The sequence below is a fragment of the Mastacembelus armatus genome, chromosome 12, assembly GCF_900324485.2.
Source record: "Mastacembelus armatus chromosome 12, fMasArm1.2, whole genome shotgun sequence".
Taxonomy (NCBI): domain Eukaryota; kingdom Metazoa; phylum Chordata; class Actinopteri; order Synbranchiformes; family Mastacembelidae; genus Mastacembelus; species Mastacembelus armatus.
In genome coordinates this window covers 14009045-14032307 of record NC_046644.1, presented here as the reverse complement: position 1 = coordinate 14032307, position 23263 = coordinate 14009045, and the positions used below count along the sequence as shown (strand labels likewise).

At 38.9% G+C, this 23263-nt stretch overlaps 2 protein-coding genes across 2 annotated transcripts in view; both read left to right on the top strand.

The window, feature by feature from the left end:
• Positions 1-453: 453 nt before the first annotated feature.
• On the top strand, positions 454-5219 carry ak1 (adenylate kinase 1). Its single transcript, XM_026298077.1, has 7 exons — positions 454-572; positions 3327-3364; positions 4049-4084; positions 4250-4413; positions 4622-4738; positions 4834-5025; positions 5129-5219. The coding sequence occupies exons 2-7, from the start codon at positions 3358-3360 to the stop codon at positions 5195-5197; spliced, it is 585 nt and encodes a 194-aa protein (XP_026153862.1). The 5' UTR covers positions 454-572; positions 3327-3357; the 3' UTR covers positions 5198-5219.
• Positions 5220-11355: 6136 nt separating this feature from the next.
• The window catches only part of eng (endoglin), a 37457-nt gene continuing 25549 nt past the window's right edge, over positions 11356-23263 (top strand). Inside the window, exons 1-2 of the mRNA XM_026296610.1 lie at positions 11356-11483; positions 12555-12722. Of these exons, the coding sequence (XP_026152395.1) occupies positions 12665-12722 (58 nt within the window). The 5' untranslated portion in view covers positions 11356-11483; positions 12555-12664. The remainder of the gene's footprint in view (positions 11484-12554; positions 12723-23263) is intronic.

Genomic DNA, 23263 nt, shown 5'->3' with positions numbered 1-23263 from the left:
TTAAAGTTATTTTCTTAGCTTCAATCTGTCACTTTTGCCTGTGACACATTTGGGATTCCGTACACCAAGATGCAGCATAGTCTCAGGTTCAGTCACAAACTCACAGAAATTGTCTGACAACAGTAAAAGCATATCGTTCAGTTCCAATATTAATGCAGCGCATCACTTCCAACTTTCCTGGTTAAAAATTGGGACCATCTGCTGGCAGATATTTATTCCCTTCTACAGTAGTTTACATCCTTATAAAAATTATGTCTTTGATTATAAATCCACAGTCTTCTTATCAAATAATGAGTGAAATACAGTTCCCCTCTCCTCATCTCCTCTTCCCTTTGCCTGTATTTCTACTTCTGCTTCCTCTTGTTCATATTGCCCTCCCTCCTTCTCCTTTTCTGTTCTTCCTCTCGCTTACCCACAATGCAACACAGACTGAGAAGGCTCAGCTGAGCTATAAAAAGGCATAGCATAGGGGAGGGAGGGCTGCCGTGCAGCAGGAACTGTTCAGACACACACAGGGATCCAGGGACAGCAGCCCCTTGCACTGGGATCTAGAGCCACAGCACAAAAGAGAGGTCAGTACAGAGGACAAAGGCTCCATAGAGGAAAAGCAATCAGGAAATGGCAGTGACCAGGTCTAACTTTGTCAGAGGGAGTGACGAATGGAAAGATGTCAGTGTGTGCAGGCAGGGTGGGCAGGGCAGTTTGATGGGATGGAGAGTGAGGAAAAACAGAAGACTGTAATTGTGAACTGTCGTCTGGTTTTCTTGAGACACTTGGGTTAATCACATTATGTAAAATGGTTGTCACTGTCAGAAGATCAGACATTTCATTTCTCTATAGTGCAAAGGCATTTAAGTTTTGTGTGTCATTCACACTGACGACATTCAGCAGACAACATAGTTGTTGTGCTAAAAAATACCCATTATGACTTCTTATTTTTCACTCCAGACATTTGCTCTGACATTTCATCGCCGCCTGTACTCTAATATCATGCAAATATTCTCCTTCACCTCCACTCATTAAAGGGCATTCTCATTCAAGCTGTTCCTGCTTTTTAATTCCAGTGCTTTGCTTTTAATTCCAGTAATGATCATTAACAGCTGATTAGTGCAATTGATTCATTAAAGTGAATCACAGCTTGTAGTTTAGAACAACACATCCACTGCAGCCACAGCTAACACTGAATTTATCTTGCTCCATCCTTTCACAAACAACATGGAATATCTCCCACCGCACTGACGTCAAAGGGTCTGCTGTTCTCCCTTAAAGGGACAGTACGCTCAATTAAATTGCATATTACCTTAGTAACCAACAGCACACAGAGAGAATGTACTAATAGATCATGTGCCTAGTAATTTGTTTTTACTTCTGTTGCATCCAAGGGCAGGCAGTAAAAGCTTCAACCCCATGTGGCTTTTGAGATGGCTGACATGCTATCCCTTAACAGCTGCAGGCCGGCCAAGTCTTTTTTTAGTAGGACTGCATATTATAAAAACAGCAATAAGACATAAGGGCGGAACAGGAAAGATGGACTGACACTGAAGTGGGGCTTGTAGTTTGTCCAGTATCATTATATTTTAATTCATAATTTTTTTTGTTGTTTTTTTTGTTTTTTTTCTGTGTTCACACATTTAAATGTGTGAACACTAATATCCAGGTTTTTTGAAGTTCTCCTAAATTACTATGGTAATGTTGTAAAAGATATTTGGATTTCAAGGACAATATGGTTCCAATGCTACTGTATTATTCAGTGGGCTTTGTCCATATGTAGAAAGTGTAGCTCAAACATCTGACCACATCTTACATATAATAGAGCCTCTGTTGGGAAACGTATTAGTACAAATACATTCAGCAAAGCCATGTTGTGCTTCACAACAGAGATGTTGTTTCCTCCACCATAATTCCATTGAGCATAATTCCTATACTGAGAGCCATGTTAAGTTGTTTGCACTGTTGCACACAGAACAGGTCTGACAAGATGGCACCATAATAGGCCAAAGAAGGACTCCCAAACAGGCTCTGTGCTGACTCAGACGCCAGCCTTCGTATTGACATTTACACAGACCACAGGGTTTAATGACCAATGACATAAAAGTGGACACCTGAGAAGCAGAATCGCCAGCACTGAGGAGTATTGCAAGTGAGAACTGGAGAATAATCTGGAAGTATTTGCAGCTTTGGTGTGTAGTCTACTAAAGTATATGTGTATTGTGAACCAGGAAACATCTCTGTTGTTATACTAAGGCCACTCCCCCAAGTTATTCTAAAGAAAAATATGCAGGGTGAAAGACCTTTCAGGAGTTCAAATATCTTGCAAGTTGGTCACATACTATTTTAAATATCTTTTTTTTATTGTGTATGCAAATTAAAAAATTCCATGACTCTATTAAAATAAAAAATTCTGTACCTACAAATATCTTTTCATTTATAATGTTTTTTGTGCATAGTACGTTCTTTGCTCCTGGTGACCACGCCAAGACACGTAACCTGAGAAATCAGCAGCTTGCCTCATGTCACAAATCTTACAAAACTCAGACCAGCAACTTCTCAGGGTACTTGATTACCACAGTGCCCACAATAACAAGTACAATAGTCAAAAGATGAGTATGCATAATGAGTGAAAATCATTAGGACAGATATATATAGATGCTACATATTTGGCCTATAGAGAACTTCCTTATAGGCGAAGTATGCAAAACTTGGTGGCTATTCTGGCAAAGGCAACACCTGTTGCGTCAAATCATAAAGTTATTTAAAGTCACTTCTTTCAAACACTCATTTTCATCCCAAGTCATGTGACACAGGCACGCAGCTACAGCACTTAGAGATATCTATTTACACATGCCAGCACAAATGAAAGACCCAAACTCCTTCGTCATTCTGTCCTTGAGTCAGCTAACAGAGAAGCATCTACAGAAACCCTTAAAGGCTGTTATCTTTTCTAGCTATATCAAGTACTATTTATACTAACTTATGCTGACTTAGCAACAGTAACCTATACCACTCAGAGGCTTTTACTGTCTGTTCTAACACAAGTTTGGTCAAAACCAGGAAGGCAAAGGTTCTAATGGTTTTCCAAACCACTGTTAAAATTTGATAAACTATCAGATTATTAAAACACTCAATAAAGTGTCTTCAATTTTTTCAGTGATCGTAACATCAGTCTTAAAATTGAGCCTTGACCACAAACTCAGTCTACTGCCATTTTTCACACAACATAAACTGTCAGTTCACTATACAATAATAGACTTTAAAAAATGATGACCATAGATTTTCTTTCTTTCTGCCTTTAATAAATTAATTCTCTGTTCTTTTCTTTCTTTTAGTTGAAGTAAAACATTTGTCTAACGCAACACAATGGCAGGTAAGTAATGATCATGAATTCCTAATTATTGATCAATAATGGTGAAGAACATATTAATTTGTATTTGTATTATTAATTTTAAGATGTCACCATGGCAGAGGCAAGGTTGGATTTTCTTGGACTCTGCTGCCCTCTTTTGATGATTCTTAAGAATACACTGGAGGGCAGATATTTTACATTTAAAGATATTTAGACTGATATATGATATTTAGACTTAGATATGGTATTAGCATATTACATTGAATTAACATGACATATATGTGTAATATTTTTTTCATAAAACCAAAATGTAATACTAAGATATAGACTGAGTTAATTAATACAATACAGTTAAGACAAAAATTTGGGTGTTTCCTTTCAATTTTTGCTGATTTGTTAGTCAGAAGGGGAGTTCCCTGTGAATAGTTATACATAGCTACATAACATTATTAGATGGCAACTATTGCCATGGCAACTCTGTTTGAGTAATAGCACAAACCTACACCAAAGCACACCCAGTCAATACAGTCTAGTGGACTAGGTGACTCTGTCCTGCAACTAAAAAATGGGAAATATTTGTTCTTCTGATTCCACATCTCACCGTCGAAATGGTTGGTTAGAAAATTCCTTTTCCTCTGAATTTGGTGGGAAGCTTTGCCTATTCACACGCCTGGGTTAAACCTCTTTTCTACATGCTTATTTCAGACAAAATTAAAGATGCCAAGATCATCTTTGTTGTGGGTGAGTGAAGTTTGAATTTCCTCTAATTTTGGGGAGCAACACATTTGTCCACTTAACTAATATTTATTTTTTTTCATGCTATACTAATGCTTTTTAAGAGACCATAAGATAAGATAATATGAGAAAATCAGGTCTGACCTTTTTTCTTTTGTTTTTGTTTTTCAGGTGGGCCTGGCTCTGGAAAAGGCACCCAATGTGAGAAGATAGTTGCAAAGTATGGTTACACCCATCTGTCATCTGGGGATCTGCTCCGTGCTGAGGTGGCTTCTGGATCTGACAGGGGCAAACATCTCCAGGCCATCATGCAGAAGGGAGAACTTGTGCCCCTGGTAAGAGAGTATGACCCGTCTTTAATAATTTTCTAAAAAGTATTGCTTTTATATTTTGCTTTGTTTTTGTTAAACACTGTCTTCATCTATTTAAGCAATAGCAAACATGATGAACCAATGAGAACAAAATATGTACTGTAAGTTATTTTATATCGGAAGTGTTATATCATTGCGAAGGTTGATCATAATGTTTTGGGGCTGCTTGCAGGACACAGTCCTAGACATGATTAAGGATGCCATGATCGCCAAGGCTGATGTCTCCAAGGGCTTCCTTATTGATGGCTACCCCCGTGAGGTGAAGCAGGGTGAGGAGTTTGAGAAGAAGGTAGGAAAGGGCACGAGAAATTGAGTCTATACTGTTTTTCATCTATGCAACAATAGGAAAAAAAAAGCTTAAATGAACAAACTTTGTAATTCTAGATTGGCAAGCCCTGCCTGTTACTGTACATTGATGCAAAATCAGAGACCATGGTTAAGAGGCTTCTGAAACGTGGTGAGACCAGTGGCCGTTCTGATGATAATGAAGAGACCATCAAGAAGCGCCTGGACTTGTATTACAAAGCAACTGAGCCTGTCATTGCCTTTTATGAGAGCCGTGGTATTGTCAGGAAGGTGTGTATAACTGCTAAGCTAATATTCACTGAAAAAGAAAAAATGAATCTTCCATGCATTTTGACAAATATTCTTACATATCCTGTAATTTTGTTTTGCCTAGATTGATTCTGAGCCAGTAGTGGATGAAGTCTTCAGCCAAGTCTCCAAGGCTATTGATGCACTGTCATAAACAACATAACTAGAAGACCTGATTTTGGTTATTGTTGTGTTATTTTCATTTTTCTCAGTGTCAGTTTCTTAATAACAAAACATGAACAACAGAAATAATACCCCTCCCACATCCTGGTTTAAAAAACTAAAAGGCTGTTTAAGATGCCTTAATTCTACTCCTAATCCAGCAATAAGAATCTACAATGTTAAGGTCACTCAACGATGAATCTGCTTAAAGGAACATTTGGAAATTCATTTTGTTTCTTCATGTAAATTTTGCTTCCATTCTGTGCTCAACATGTATGTGGATTTATCCTGTTGACATCTCACAGAGTGCTGTATACAGGGGGTGTCAACCATCTCCTAACCTTTAAGGCACCATGCCCTCTGTGGGCCAAAGCTGCAGTTTACACAATCATTTTTCTCTCTTTAACCCTGCCATATAGAGTCCAGAGCTCATGAAAAAATAATAGACTTTAAGACTTCAACATTGTGCTATTGTACAATAGCAGAGATCACCCACTGTGGACAACATTTATTTCTTCTAGTCCATTTAAAACTATATTTAAAGCACAGAAACTTTCTAGTTTTTCAGGTTGTACATCTGTAACATGGGTGTCTTCAAAGTGGTATATGTAAAAAAATTAAAATATAAGAACAAATATACAAAAAGTGAAATAAGTTTATTAGTGGTGATCATGTTTGTTATGAATATTTAAAAGATGCACATTCCAAGCTGAATATTTGTACTATGATATGCAGACTGACATTGTGAGTTACCACGGACACACACATAATGCAACCCCAACAGACACATAAACAAGGGACTTTGACAATTCTTCCACGCTGAAAAAGGAAATGCTTTTCAGAAAACATGGACAAGGTGCTGGAGCCTGTAGACACAACAGGATACAGGACATGCTGCTGCAGCCATAGTTCACTAGTGTTATAACTTTTCCTTTGAGTACATGATGACCAAGGTGTCTTCCTTTACCTCTCACCTTCCCTTACACACACACACATGCACACAAACAACCCCACACATACACACTTGCATACTTCCACCTCACCAAGCAAACACTGCAACAGGTATCCGGACTACCCTCTGAGGAGCGCTCTGAGCATGTCTCTGCGCTGTAGGGATAAGGAAGAGGAACACTGCTTCTGAAGGGGGACAGGATGTGTCCATAGGAAAATCAATCAAGAAAAGCCATCTGTGAGCACTTTCATTAAGTCAACGAGGATGCTGCTGGAATGTTAGGAATGCTGCTTTTACCTAATAAAGGTACAAAACAAAGGCAAAGAAAGAAGGAGGTTGCGGAATTTATCACGTACAACAGGGAGAGAAAGTAAAAGACACATATCAGTGAATGTGGGGGAGACAGGAAACTAAGAACCTATGTGTCCTAACTAAGACCCCACCCCAGAATTGCCAAGCACACAAGACAATTGACACTTTACTGAAAGCCCCCATGTGTAGAATTTGAACAATTCCAACTTCAGAGACCCCCTGCAATAGTAACCCCTGTAGTAGACACTGGCAGAGAGTAACCCAAGCCAAACAGGCACTTAATCTGTTGATGCACCTTCAAAAAGACAACGGGAACGTTAATGTCCCTTCGACACAAAAATGTGCTTGGGTGCTTTTAAAACTGTCACAGACAATTACATGCAGCTTTGTGACTTTAATATAAAATTACCCAGGACCAGTGTTCGACTAAATCCTAACTGCAGCTCCAGCAAAAGCCCTGAATTACTCTCAGAAGTAAGATATAATTTTGTAACCAGTATGTTTCTATAATCAGTGCCTTGTTCATTAGCTGCATTATGGGATTGTAGATGTACATGAAATGACTTTGTAAAACTGACAGGCTTCTGTTCGTCTCCTATCAGACTCGGATATTATTGCTGCAAAGCCATGCGTCAGATCCCTCCTTGGAGGATGATAAGGAAACAAGTAAGTTGGCCCGTGCTCTTTATTCTCTCTCTCCCTCTCTCTCTTTTCTGCTACGGACTGTGGCGGGCTGGCTGGCTGGCTGGCACTGGAGAGACCCAGTGGCACCGTGCGGGAACCAACGTCAACTTGTGATGAAAGACGATGGCCGATTGTTTCCTGTTATTGAAACACTACTCATGGGTGGGGGTGGAGAGTTGGGGGTAGACTCCAATAAAAAGGAAAGCCATTGAAGTAGAGTGCTACTGTAGAAATGTCCTCTGGCCAGCCTCAGATGTGATGGAGTGCTTGAACTGAATGCCAACTGTGACTTATGCCTCTGTTACTAAATCCAGCTACTAGTGGATTGTAATCATTTAAGTAACAAAGAATACAAGTAGAATAAAATTGCCTTTACTTAATGACCTATCCCATGTGCATTTCTCTGCTCATGCTGCCTGAAGGAATGAGGTCAAGGAAACTAAGCTGAATATCAGCTTGTCTTAGAAAACAAAGCTCTCTGATGGTTGTTAATGCACAGTGGGGTTTTAGCTGTTTAATGCCTCAATTAATCCAATTAGGCACTGAGCACTTTTGATCTGTAATCATGGAGTAACTGGATTATGCCAGTGTCCACAGACTGATATATATTTATAAAAAACTTAGAAAATGTAGGTAAAGATTTGCCAACAAAGGTCAAAACCAGAGCCATCATGCTTCTTACTGTAGCCACCAGTGGACCTGCACTAGATCCCTAACAAGCCATTTTGGTGATGTGTGCAGGTGCAGCATGTCCCTAAACAGTGACTGACAGACACAAAAACTCCTTTCTATTCCTTCCTGGGTCCTGGTGTTTACAACACATGACACACATATTGAGCAAAAATAGACAAAAAAGAGTTTTTTTCTGTGTAATGCTGTTTGCTTCAGCAGTTTTGCATATATCCTAAATGTTTCTGTGGCATTGTTGAAGTCTAATTTGGAGTGTCTGTTTTTCAGCTGCTCCTCTGCTCTACCAATAGGCTTTGTGAGGAGAGTTAATTTGACGGGGTGATGACTCCTCTGAGTCTGTTCAGTACAGAATAGATGTTGTATCTACTCTCTCCTCCAGTCACGTTTTCCTCGCAATATGTTGGTGTAGTAGCCAGAGATGAATGCTGGTCCTTCGGGGGAAGTTTTTTACTTTCTTTTATTTTTAAGTTTAAACAAGGTAAGGTAACAAATGTAATGAAACTATGCAGATTTAGAAATATGATATAGAACATTAAATTAAAGTCTAATTTTGATTTCTAAATCTCCCATTACTTCCAGTGAGGGCCATGGTGGACAGACCATCGTGAGCACCAGAGCATTTCCCGGAGGCCCGAGGGTCATTTGGCCTGCCACGGACTGTCGACTTGACGAGTGACTATATAGCAGCAGGATAATTTAACATCTCCGAAAGTTTGCATCAAGCATGACTTTCACTCTTGCTGCAGTGCCAAAAAAGACGTCATTATGCACATAGTGCATGGCAACTGTCCACCTGCCTGTCCACCAATATCATTCACGTTTATAAAGTGGCCTCGGAGGTAGTCATATTCACAACCTGAATCAATGTTTCAGTCTGCCTGTTAGTCAGATCATACAGTTAACAACACAGAATACTGGTAACATGCAGTGAGGTCACCTAAAACACACATATTTTTTTCTTAAATATGATTCTGACTTTCAGTACCATGCCCACAGTACACCCACACAAGTATTTTCACTATGTTGCTTGATTAGACCTCCTCTAAGTCTATTTCAAGAATACACACACACGCGCACGCACGCACGCACACACACACGCACGCACGCACGCACGCACGCACGCACGCACGCACGCACGCACACACACACACACACACACACACACAGGTATAAGAAATACAATGTTGTTAGTTTACGGTCTCTGTTACTGTGCATGATGGTTTGCTTACCAGGACACTTGATGGAGCAGTGACCTTTGGTAAATACTTTCCATACCAGAAGTACAGTCACACTGAAATGGCCAAATTAATGCATACCAAAGCAAATACCATAAAAATAGAGAAGAATTCAAGCACATTTCTTCATAATAATGCATTATAAGAACATGGCATCAGCTCAGGGCATCTTGGACTTGTTTAAAAAATCTGGTAGAAATATGTAGGTGAGAATAAAAACATTTTAGTCGACATCTGAACCCTATCACGTTGCAACACAAAAGGTTGCAGACAATGATTATAACATACCTATCTAGCTTGCTGTTCTCATTGGTATCACAAGAAACACAGACATGTTACACAGCTGTGTCACACGTGCTCTGCAGGTGGAAAGCCGCTAGGTTCTGTGAACACGTTGTGACGACTGTAGAGGCTATTATGTGATCAGTCATGTCATAATCACATTCAACCACACATTAAAGTGACATTTTAACAAACAGAACAGAAAGAAACACAAAAGCACTCAGAAATGAAGGCAAATATCACATCACAGGTTCACAGGATTCCTTTTTATGGTTTCAGTGTGACATATATTCAAAGGGACTGTACAAAAACAATTCTGTTGAAGAGATTATATTTACCTTGAAGTGTCCTGCTCAAACTAAGTTCATCTTTCATGGTAAGAACTACACCACAGTGTGGCATTTAAATAAAATGTAGTCTACAACTGAAATAGGTTTGTGAATTGCATTTGTATCAACTCTCTGACCATCTATCTGACAGTGTGTTTTCTGTTTTGGTAACTGTTTTAACTGTAGTCTTACAACAGTTTATTTGACATGTAAAGGTCTGGATTTTCATCACACTGTGCATCCTGATAAAAATAACACATACATTTGTGACAACAATGTTAGGATATTACTAATATATGTGACTGAAGCTTTGTGGGAGACAGTCAGATGCCAGATAAAACTGTTATGACTCAGGAGGTAGGCTGCTTCCATAAAACTCATATCCTTTGTGGTGAAACCTTGGTAATTTTATCCACCCTCTATTCAAAAATGTTACTTCACTTTGCCAGTTGAATGTAAACCCAGGGGAAATATTTTTTTCATTGTTATTTTCATCATTATCATCATTCTCCCATAAACTTAATATTAGATGTATGACATTTGTTTTCTTTTTCTGAAGACAAGTTTTGAGTATAGCTGTTTTTGATTGTTCACAGGGGGACAAGCTTTCTTCAATATGTTTAAAAGAATAGTTCGACAACTGGAGAAAAAAGCTTATCTGCTTTCATGCCAAATTGAGAAGCCATTTCTATGTTTCTCAGTTAAATATGGATGGAATGATAAAAGAATGGGCCTATTGGGAGCCTATGCGTTAAGTGATGGTTAAAATGTTTTGTTGGAAAGTTAGTGAATTAAGTACGGCAAGATGTGAAATGAGCAAAACTGGAAGTGAAACAACTACGAAGATACATGAAATGAGTTTTGCAAAAAATGAGGATGCAAAAAAGTGGAAAAAAAAACTTCAGTAAGAATGAACCTTTATAAAGTGTAAGCTAATGTTATATAGAGTCAAACTAAGGTTAACTCTCTGGAAATAAATAACAGAAGTATTTCACAAACTATTCCTTAAGGGAACTTAGTTAGAATTCATTGTAGGCAGCATTTTGTATGGAAGAAAAAAAAGAAATCACAGAAGAAAAGAATTTTTGGAGCACTTATCTTTGCAATTACGTCTCATAATTATGAGGAAAGGTTAAGGACATCTCTATTTGACTAGACGGACATAAGCAATTTGGGTGCTACCTGGGCTACATCCATGGATTTAATTCCCCTGTTTCCTCATTGGGTTGAAACAGTGGCAGATATGAATGTCACTCATGAATTTGATGATGATGATGATGATGATGATGATTATTATTATTATAATTATGGGCTGTGATTTTAAGTAACATTTTGTTTTCCTTTAGTGTAGGCCTAGAGTTTACTGCTACAGCACCCTGATGTCAGTATTTCTTGGAACATAAAAGGCAAAACTGTCACAGAAAATGATAATAAAATTCTACCATATCTAGATGAAGCCTATAAAGCGTAAAAAGGGGCCCATTGTAAAAAAAAAAAAAAAAAAAAAAATCAGTGCTGTAAAATCACAACGACTGAGTTGAGATTTAGACGTAACTTATTTTTAAGAGAGTCTGTGTTGACCAGATAAGACAATGCACGACAGGGGCAGCACTTACTGGGAGAAAAAAAAACACCAGTGGGAGGGTGCAAAAGTAAACTGCACCGCCCAGGCAGCACAAAAACTTTGGAAAGTCCTGACATCGTCACATTGGTGAATGTAGTCACATCCACATTGGTATAATCCCCGTGGATTATAAAGTCTACTTTATTCAAGAAAGCCACCCTGCCTATAAAGTAAGTGTTTTTGATTCATAACCATGTGTTTTAGATTTCCTCAGGGATGTATGTTAGGCTGTGTTTCATTTCCTTAACAGCGCAAAGGGCAGTGAGTTTAGACTCTTTCCTACAGCGCGTTTTATATCAGCTTTTAAAGGAATAACGTCAACTATACAAAATGATAAAAGTTATATCATTTAAATGTGTAAAAATAAAGAATTGTGTCCAAACGTGCCCGATTGTCGCCTCTCAGGGACCGTTACTTTTCAAGCCACTACACACAATATTAACATTTATTCATATTTAGTCGGTGAATTGGTTTGTTTCTAAGTACACGTTTAATAATTATGTTGCTAATTAGAGGCTGGTCTGTCATATAGTAAGAAGTCCAGGGAAGTAACGAGCCTGTTTTCCTTTGGACGCACATAAACAGTTTACACAGCCTCTTCCTTTCCTGCTATATGAATCATATAACAAGAGCAGCTTCGGTCTTATCTGATTGCGGCATTGTGATATTATTTAAAGAAAGCGATGCCGTTCAGCTTCCTGAGACAAAGTCAGTGACCAGCAGATAACCCTTGGGTCCAGACCCTCATTGTGCCGCAGGAAGATGGAGAGAACTGTTGTCTCCGGGAAAATCGTGTCCTCTTACTGAAGGAATTTAAGATATTTCAACAACATTTCACTCGATGTCTGTGTTCAACAGGTTGTGTAAATGACCAATGCCCTTTATGGGTTCTCTATTGTTTTGCACTACCGTTCAATCACACATCTCATATGGTGGAAAGTGTTCTATTCATTTTCATGTCAGTCATCAATAATTTATTATTATAATTTAAATTATGACCATATGTGTGGCTGATCAGCCTCAGAGAAGATATTTGGGTTTTAACCCGTTCCTGATACAGTCTCACAGCTGGTGACAGATCTGACTACAGTACACCACTTGTTTTTCACCTGCATGAGTCTGGTAGTTTCTCACATTTATCAACCATCACATATCCTCATTGATTTCAAAACTTTTTTTTTTTTCCTTCCTGACCTTGTGACCTTTAAAAACTGTAATTGTCTGCTCTTCCACTGCCACAGTCATCGCTGCTCCGCCACCCGACAAGGACACGCCAGCCGCTGCCCAAGTACCTTCACACCCCAGAGACCCAGACTCATCTTCCAGTAACTGCTGAGACCTAAACTTAGAGATGGAAGGTCACATGGTGCGGTTTGCCCTGCTTATGTGCATCGCTCTTGCAGCCTCTGGTAAGCTCACCAAGGAATATTTACTATTGTCAGCATTTAGGATTGTACATTACTGGTTTTCAGGCTGAAATATGCATTTACTTAATAGTATATAACCTCAGAAAGGCCTCCAAGGCATCTTTCTTTCAACCTAAAGTTCAGAAGAAGATATTAATCTTGTCCTGTCCTGTGTTCTGATGTCATTTCATTCTCAAGACATAAAACAACATTATTTGTTCTGGTGTTTTCTTGCACGCTAAATCAGGATTTTACAAGTGGTCTGTGGAGAGAAGTTATGTCCAAAATCGCTCTTGTGGAATATCTTGGCTTGACTGATGGTTAATGCCTGCAACAACTCAAAGATTATATGCTATAGCATTCAATATTTTATTAGAACAGAAAAATAAAAATGTTGACACAAGATTTAAGGTCAAAACCCATGTAGTTCCAAATGGTATTCAGGCTGTTTAACCACTGAGTCAGCCTAGGAAGCTTTTGTTTGTGTAGTTTTTCAGGTTTTAGTGATTAAAGAATATTTTTTATAATACAATCCAGGACCAAAAAAACATGCAGATTTTATGTGTCTGTCCTCTGTTGGCCCACTCTAACACTCCCTCCACTCACTGCCTGTGGCTGCCCATATCAAATTCAAATCTGTAATCCCTACAAGGTGGCAAAGGGATCTGAAACACTCGCTGTGCCTTCAGGCCATGATACAGCCTCACAATTGTACAAATGCTCTGCACTGCTGCTTTGGGGTGTTTGGGTCTCACTTCCCTGCAGCAATCTGGCTTTTGGGGTGGCCACATGACCACATGGTTTTCAACTAATAAAACTATCTTAAATGTTTTACTATATTTCACATCTGATTACCTTTTTTTCACAAAATGTAGTAATAATAATAGCAATGCTATAAATCTACCTATCTGATTTAAAAACATTAATATCAAAAGGGTATTATGTTAGGTACTTTAACAAATATTGTTTCAAAATTGAAAATATAGGTTCACTAGAGATTATCTAGTGTTTCACCTCTCTGAATCTGGTGGGTATACAGTACTTTATAGCTATAGATGAAATGTGCCTACTATCTTCCCCCACTTTCTGCTAGAACATAATAACATTGGTAATAATAATAGCTGAGTAGAAAGTGCAATTTCTCTAAGACTCTAAATGCTAAAGCATAAAGCATAATGGACCATGCTATTATGCAATACAGTTTTACCATTAACTGTCAGTAAAATAAGCATGTCTGCATTCATTTCTGAATGCTGCGCCTGAAGGTGAAACAAACACTTCAGCACCAAACAACCTTTTCTCATTCTCTGTGTCTACAAAACAGCAGAAAAAAAAATAAACTGGCATTTCTAACTTGCTTTTTAAAGAAGGCAAACTAGCCCTGGCAAGTATACATCGTTGTTAACATCATGTGCCAAAAAACAAGTTCATTAAATCTGGCTTCAGTGCTGACCTACTGTATGACAAATCACAATATTGCCACAAGTGCTAAACACCCTCTCAGCATGGGTGCGGGTGGCAGAGATACAGAGGTATGCTTTGGCCAACTGGCAGACCTGTGGAGAGTTGACCTCATGTAGCTTCCACCGCAGGGGATCAGTCTCGCTGTCTGCCGGGGGAGACTATAAGGAGCTGTTTAGTTCAGCGTAATTGCCTGTGTGACACAAAGTCCTGTACTTTCTATTCATTTTTCCCTTCTGGAAAGATGTTCCAAGTTTCCTCTTCTTTTTGCATATGCTACAGCAGCTTTAGGAGAAGACCCAGAGGAAGCTGTGACACTGTTTTCAGACAGCAGGCTGCTGTGGCCCTATGTACTGAAAATGTTGTGACAGATACAAGTTCCTATGTCTTATTCCTTGTTCATCAATATAGTCCACTGTTAGATGAATTTCTCATTAAATCTGCCATTTTCTCCTGTGCTTAATACTCTGTTGTTAAACACGAGGCCGAGACATCAAGTCCAACAAAATATCTATACAAAAGCAGTGTGAAATAATACAGTACTGATACCTTTGATAACATCATTCTCATCAGCTACAAGTCAGAATTGGAGCAAAAACAAACTAAAAGTTCCTCAAATGAAGCACAGAAGAGTACAAGTAAAAATCATAAATAGCCTGCAGCCTGAAAAAAAAAATCCCATGACACTTTTGGGCCAGTTACAGGCAATAGTGTACTGTGTTTATTTTATTATTATTATATTTGTAGCTTAGTCTTGCTTTTGCCTAATTAATATTTTTATATGCTTGACCCACTGACAGCTCCTTGAGATCAGTAAGTAACTGGTCATGATTAATCTTCAATTTTCCCACTGGTTTAAGAACACAATGTTGAGTTGTTCTAATAGCAAAGGGTGGAAGTATTGGTACTGCTGCATCCTTAAACATTATTATTTTTTATTTAAAATTAAACAGTCTGACTAATCCTGCAAAATATTCTGCCAAAAGACTGTATTTAAAATGCTGGATGGCTTACAGCATTCATTTGGTAAATCAGAGTAAATCTGTGGTTATCTTGTTAAGCCCATCAGGCTCCAATTTTTTAGCTCTAGCACCAACTGGTAAAAGAACCCAGCTCAGCTCTTAATCTTACCCTGAAATTTGACAAACACAAATCCTGTTTTCATCAACTCCGGATTATTTATAAATGCAACCCCTGCTTGTGTCTTTCCCTGCATTCATCTTACATCTTGATTGATAAAAGTTCCTATTTGTTCCCATGTGATCCTTCAGGCCCCCTTTCCTTGTTTACAGATCATCTAAAATCTCATTCTGTCAGGCTCCAATAAAAGCAGGAATATCACACCTGTCTTAGCATCACTATGCTGCCTCCCAGTAGATAAATTGTGTTTGTAATTTTGCTGTTTGTCTTACATGGTCCAGCCTGTGGATTTATCTCTGAGCACATGTGGTGCCAAAATTCGTCTAAATCCCTTTAGTCATTTAGCTGGTGTTATCTGTTTGGGCTGAGATTATATAGGCAGTGATGCTTTAGCGGTACAGAATTGGTATTTCCTCAGCTGAGTCCATCCTTTTCAATAAGACATGCTAAAGACTTGCTCTCAGGTTTTTAACTGTATTATATATTTAAATTTATTTTTTGTTTGGAAGAAATTTTTTGTTAAACTTGATTATTTGATTCTGTTTTTGTGCCTCACTATGTAACACTTTCTTGCAAATGTGTTCCTTGAAGACATTTAATGAAGTTAATTTGGCATCTATTCTTATGGCATCTTGACAACATCCGTGTCACACTGAGCAGAATTACATAACTTACTTATAATTACAATATATGCTTCTTAAAGGGCACTGAAGTGATTTTGTATTATTCTTCCACTCAATTATCCGCCCATCCATCCATTATCTATGAGTAAGCCAATTCCAGCTGACACTGGGTGAGAGGCAGGGCACACCTGGGACAGACCACCAGTCTCTGTGTATCGGCTGACACACAGAGACAGACAAACCACCCACACTCATATTCACACCTACAGGCAACTTTAGAGTCACCGAATGACCTAACCCCAACCTACCTGTCTTGAGACTATGAGAAAAAACTGGAGTACTCAGAGTGAACCCACGCAGACACAGGGAGAACAAACTCACCAACTCAGAAACACCCTGCTTGGCTGCAGGCTTGAACATATTGCTCAGCAGTGTCTTATGAAACCTTTCTGCCTGGAAAACATCCATGTTTTACGGACCTTACACCCTCAGTTTTTAACACAGACTTTCTCTTATAAAAATCTAGTTTCCAAGCCTAAGCTGACAAAACCTGGGTGACATCATTAGGGTTGTTTTATCAGAAGGCATTATATAACTGTCTTCACAAGCCCCAAAGCGAGTAAAAAGATCTTTAAGTATAAAGTTAGTGGAGTGCCTCTTTACGGCTTTTAAATCCGAACATTTTAATGCATATGTTTCCTAGTTAGCACTGTTTGACTGATTGGCCTTTAAAGACTTAGAGCTTTAAAGACATTTGAAGACAAGAAACTTAAGGTCGCAGTGAGTCTCCAGAGCTGTCTCTATAGCTGCTTATTACATGTGAGGTGTAGCACCTCCTCTGTACAAGGATTTAAAACTTTTCCAAACCACTAATGGCAAGTACAATAACCGCTACCACTTAAGTCGACTGCAGAAGTTGAACACAAACAATTATCTCTGTGTCTGACTGAAGTCTTTGTATTAGTGGTGTAGTGATTTTATCCACTGTGTGCTTGGCATTTCCTGGCAGGGAAGTAGTGTTGAATATGCCCCCTGCTGCAACAACTTTCCCAGTGGGAGCCAGGCATCATGATGTTAACTGCCAGACCTCCTACTGCATTTCTTCCTACCCCAGAGTCTCCCTCCACGGGCTGAAGGAAAAGTACAAAAGTGATTAGCGAACCGCTGTAGAAGGAAGGCGGGCAGTCTGTAAATGGATTTCAAAGAGGGAAAGGGACCGAGACAGACAGACAGACAGACAGACAGACAGACAAACAGAGATAACAGAATTCATAAAGACTGATTCATGGAGACAGTGAGGGAGTGTGTGTGTGTGTGTGTGGGGGGGGGGGGGGGGGGGGGGGGGGGGGGGGGTCAAATTTATGTGACTGTCAGAGTGCAGATAAGTGGTTCAGAAGGCAGACGTGGGGAAAGAACAAGTAGGGGATTAAAAAAACAGACATAAAAAGGACAAGACATAAAATTGTAGAGATATGGGACTGCGTTAATTTCTAAATTAAGGGAGTTTTTTCCTCTCCACTGTCGCCAAGTGCTTGCTCATAAGGGAATTGTTGGGTTTTTAGTTTTAGTTTTTGTAAAGTGCCTTGAGATGATTTGTATTGTGATTTGGCGCTATACAAATAAAATTGAATTGAATTGAATTGAATTGAATTAAATTAGAAAAAAATGAAAATACAAGACTACGAGTAATTAGACAAAAATGGAAGTAAAAAAATGGTTAAAAAAAGAGGAATTTCATAGTTGACAGAAATGGAGAGTAAGAGAAGTGAGAAAGGGATGAGAATGGTTTCTTGGAAGGCATGCAGAAGAATAAGCCAAAAGTTAAAAAAAAAAACACAAAACGTCATGTTAAAAATGGCATTGAGAGTCAAAACAGTCCACTTCCCCTCTTTTACTGTAGTGAGCCAGCTCTGCCTGCAGTCAGACTGGGTGGCAGGGAGACGCGACCACTTGTCGCTGCCTCAGACCGATTTCAATCTCCTTCAGTGTTATGCCCCTCCCAAATAACAATCCATTTCTGACTGCCTTGCTTTTCCTCTGTTTGAATGTAGAACGCAGTATGAGAGCCTCACTATCGCTAAGTTTCCTCTCTTTTGTTTGTTCCCACATGATTTTCACTAGCTAACAGTTGACTAGTTAGCAGAATTATTCTACCATGCAGTGTGGCATATACATATTTCTGGCATCCTAAAAAATTTCAATTGTATAGCGTGTAATCTAAGTACATTTTCAGTTTATCTTTATTATTTTAATTTTTAATATTAAACTTGGGAATTTAAAAGTTTATATTTATGCATATATACATATATATATAGAGAGAGAGATACATATATAGGTAGATAGATAGATAGATGAATTGATACATAGATCAATAGATAGATAGATAGGACACTTACATACTATTTATAGAGCTAGGTCTTTGCTTATTACGTAACTGGGTCCCTCTTACAATAATTGCCACTCCAGCACTGCTTTAATGTTATCTCAAACAACCAAATAATTTAAGTACAGGAAGAGTTGGTATATCATCACTGGCTCTTGTCTGAATTTTTTCCAAACATCATCACTGTGTGACAGTAAGGTCTTGTGTCCTGTCCAAATGCTTTTCACTATGCAGTTGCATGAGTGCTGAACGGCTCATTAGTACTGGGCAAGATAAATGCCTTGTCAGCATGGCGACCACTTGTACCCACGCCAACATGCCTGCTGTCTGCACAGATAAGGCATGGCATTATGTACTCTTATCACAAGGTCTGTCTGTCCACAGTCAACCCTGGGGTCTGCACAAACATAGGAAATGTACCTGTATACTGAAACTGAATTTGGAAGGGAAACTCTAGGGGGGGTCAGCCGACTCATCTATGACCTTCAGTCAAATGTGTTCAAAGTAGGATTGAAAAATTTCTGCCAAAAAATAAGCTTTTATCATTTAACTAAAGGTTTATTCTCTGTGGTTTAATCAGTTGTACTATTATGCAAGGGAGAATCAGACCTTTAATCTTCCCTGGCCAAATCCAAAATATTCTTAGCTAAAATATTCAAATTAAGTTTGGGTTGAACTTTTCTCTAGGCCTAAAGGAAATCCAGCAAACATTTGATATTAATCCCACACATTTTAGAGAATGTTAATGTATTTTTGGTGCTAGATTCATGGAGAGAGCATCTAACTATCTAACTACCTGCCTGTAAAGACACAGGTTCTAAAGTGGTCAGTGGTTTTCATTGTAAAATATGCAGTTGACTATTGTATAATGGCACAGCCTCTTGATTTAAGCATTGGGTGTGTAAGGTTCCTGATGATTCAGGTGCTATGCTGGTCAATCTGTATTTAGAAAGCTGAAAAATCTCTCTGATGTCTGTCTGTGTACACAATATGTGTGTAAGTCTGATGTGATGAGAGAATCCTCACTGGATTTGGAGACAGGATTTTTCATTTGCTTGTATTTCTGTGATATGTCAAAAAGAAATATGACTCAAAGAAAATGCCTGGAGACATCCGACAGATTATTTTAATCTGCACATATACTGTAACTACAACAAACCCAACAGTCAAACTCAGCATACTTAATAATCTTTTCACAGCCCCTTGAGGGAATAAAGTTACTTTTGCCAAAGAGCTCTTTCTAGTCTAGACACTTTAGTGAAATAGTGGGAAAGAAATTATAAACTTGAAGCCATCCCATAGTTCTGTCTTTGAGGTGACGCGCACACTTATGTTCTTAGTGTCTTGAATATGAAGAGAAAATGTATATTTTGTGTTTCTAAACTTAGAATAGAAAATAGGCTTCATTTACACATGCCAACAAACCACACACGGTATTAGAAAATATTCTGATCTGATTCTGGAGATTGCATTTTGGTGATTTGTTGACCATTTCTTTTCCACTATCGTGTATGTTAAGAATCATCTGAGCCTTATTACTATGCCACCCTCATGTTGGAAAGCATTAATATTTCCTTGGAAAATCAGTCAAGAAGAATGAGCTAATCTCTGTTGGTTTTACATGAAGCATGTGTCTTGCAAAGCTACATCAATCTTGAATGATTGGGAGCAACCACTGTGCAATGAATCTCTAACATTTCAATCTGCATTGGTTGCACACAGTTAGCATGTAACTTGCTACATTAGTCTTTCTATCCACCAATTAACACTTAGATGATTAATTATGTTTTGCTTGTGCTCTTCAGTGTATTGTGGGAAACTTTAACCATAAAAGTGAATGTAAAAAACACAAACTAATTGATGGTATCTCTTTAGTGTAATAGATCACCTGAGAGTATGCATGAGCATCAACATAAAAATTAAGTTATATTTTTAGCCTGCATCTAATGCTTCCTTACAAAGAACCACAGTCCACACACTCAAATGAATTTGCATTAAGTTATATAGAATGGCATGATGTGAGTGAGTGAACAACGGAGGAAGTGAGCCATAGACCTTCCATGCGCCACTATTGGACTTGTTTTTCCGCTGACTTCCGACAACGATGAGATGAAGGACGAATGGCTCCCAGAGGTGTAAACAGAACTAGTGTGAAGACAGGCTGTCTCCAGGCCTGCTATCACATCCCCAGTTCCTCTCCAGCAAATACTGGAAGCGGGACTTGGCACACAGGCACACATACGAAAGTCTTGAGCCATTAAACTGACAAGACTAATCAGCAAAAATTTTTTTGATAGAATTTCAGGTCTCAGGAGTGAGCTGAGATAGTCAGGAAGCTTGTGTGTTGTATGGAGAGTGTAATGTGTAGTCTGCAGGGGTGAGAGGCCAGGGGACAGTGCAGGCCCCTGCAGAGCACTGATAAGAGCTTGTTTACCTTCCTGTGGATGGTCAGGCCTCAATCTGCAGTTGCGGAAACGCTGGGACAATAGGTGTGTGTATATATGTGTGTGTATGTGGACTCGAAAGAAAGACTTGAGCCAGCCTTGAAGCTCCCCTTTCCCTCTCCGACTAACTCTGATAGGACTGCTGACCCCTCCCTCCGCCGTCCCCATCATGACTCCGTCGCCCGACCCTGGACACAAACAGTTTACTCTACCCTGAGGGATCAAGGGAGACAGTTGGTGTTGTCTGCTCTAAGGGTTTCCCCTCTTGTCTTTTCTTCTATCTGCTTCACTCTGTCTTTGAAATACAGCCATGATCCCCATTGGCAAGTTCTGCAGGTCATTTTCTATCTTAACCCCAGGCAAGTAGCTGATGTTCTTTTCCATAGTGACTTACAACGAAGGAGGGCATGAAAGACGGGGCATGAAATAAAGCCTGCATGCTTGCTCGCTTGTGGTGAGTAAAAAGGCAGCTAGTTACTGGGCCACAGGTACTCAGTCCTTTGAATCAACATTAAGTTAAGGTGTGACAGAAATTTAAATTTCAAGGACTCTCCATCATGTATCAGTACACTGCATGGGTGCACAAAGTTAAGGCAACAGTGTTACAGACAGGTAGGCAGCTCTTGAGAGCTTTACTGGCAGAAATGGGTGGCTAAGATACACAGCCCTGGCAGTAACACTAACATCAAAACAAACCTTGGCTTAAAATTGAATGTACCAAAATTTCACAAATTACTGTATTTATTTTGACAAATGTATTCACTATTTGCACACATGCTGGATTTATATAACCATTGTAAGTGAAAAACATCAAGTCAAACCAAACAATCTCAGTATAAATATCTTAGTTCAAGGCTACTTTTAACTTTTTAAGAAGCTTTTCAAAAAAGGAATTTCTTGTCAGGAGGTTTCTAGTCTACTGGTTATACTGTCAGTTTTAAATTTAGTTCAGATATTTTTTGCTTTTGCTGACCAATCACATGCTGACACTCCATATTATGTCTAAAACCAGAAGTGATAGTATCAGATTCTCAGTAAGAGAAAATTGAACACTGCTTCTGCTTTTTGTGCAGTTATGGGACTGTCAAAGCATTTGTACTAAACTACATTTTACCACACAAGATTGGTGATGGACTGGTGACAGATCAATCAATATATATATATTTTGTTTTACTACTATGCTTCTGTCAACAGTTTCATCTACTCACTTAAGGCATTCTGTCAACACCCGAGTTGCTGCCACTCTAGGTTTTGTAGTTGCAGCACTCCACTCTCTCCACAGGCTCATTCCAGTTTGCTCTATAGGATGGGTTGAAACACATTTTTTTTCTTAGCACCATAATGTTAACATAGTGTGTAACAATGTGGTGAATGCTCCCCTGAAGTTGGATTAGGGGCTGTTAGCATAATGTAATGCTGGCTCTGAGCACACTACTCGCATACCCTGCAATTCCTTTTTGGCCTTGCTAATGACTCCGTGGGCGCACACATTATAAAACCTATTTCCTAGGCTATTTGTAACAATATAAGTCTTTGGGTTCACTCAACATAGAAAAAATTTCATTTTCTTTTTGGCATACACAAATGCTGCTTAATATATGTGGTGCAAATTTTGTGATGATTGAACAGTTAGTGAGTCATCTCTGTTTTACTACTGTTAAAGTCTTTTAGAAACGTTCTGTGTTCTGGTGCTCACATTAGCAGGTCACATGCAGTTCGTGTCAAGGACTTTGGAGTTGAAACTATTTTGAGAAAAAGCAGAAGATGAAACAGAAATACAAGATGTCAGCACTGTGTAAGGCTGCTCCGATCCCTAATAATGATAAATCACCTCAAGTTACCAGGAACACCCAAGCACAGCCACTGGCCTCAGTTCAACTATGGTGCACTCTGCATAATTATATGGGTCCCTTCTGGACAGTGAAACTTCATTTAAGAGGTTCAGGTTGGCATACTGAATTAATTACATTCATTTTACAGAGTGTTTTAATTTAAATCTTGAAACAATGGAGCTAACACTTGGATGCACACATACTGTAGACAGTCCATTACTGGGATGTTGGTCAGGCTAGCTGGTGTCTATAAATCTTTTTGTTGATGCCGTTCGACAAAATATGGGCGTGACTTTAATTAATACAACAATAATGAAATGTTACGTAAATCTAAATCTTGTCAGGCCTAGTTCAAGACTGAACTCTGTTTTATTAATATAAGCTATACATTGTGAGGCCTACTATCACACCTGTCAGACTCAGCTGCACTTGATGGTTCTACTGTTCATAGATGATTCTACTGTTCATAGGTCACACTTGAGTGAACCATGCTAATGCAAGCATGTTAATACATGTGCATGAAGCACAAAGTTAACCTGAGCTAGTCACGGGTGTAGTGCTGCCATGATAAGACTACATAACTGGACACATGCAGAAGACATGTTTGGGATTTGGAGAACCATTTTCAGGTTTTATTCTGGAATGCCCTTGAGGTTAGTAA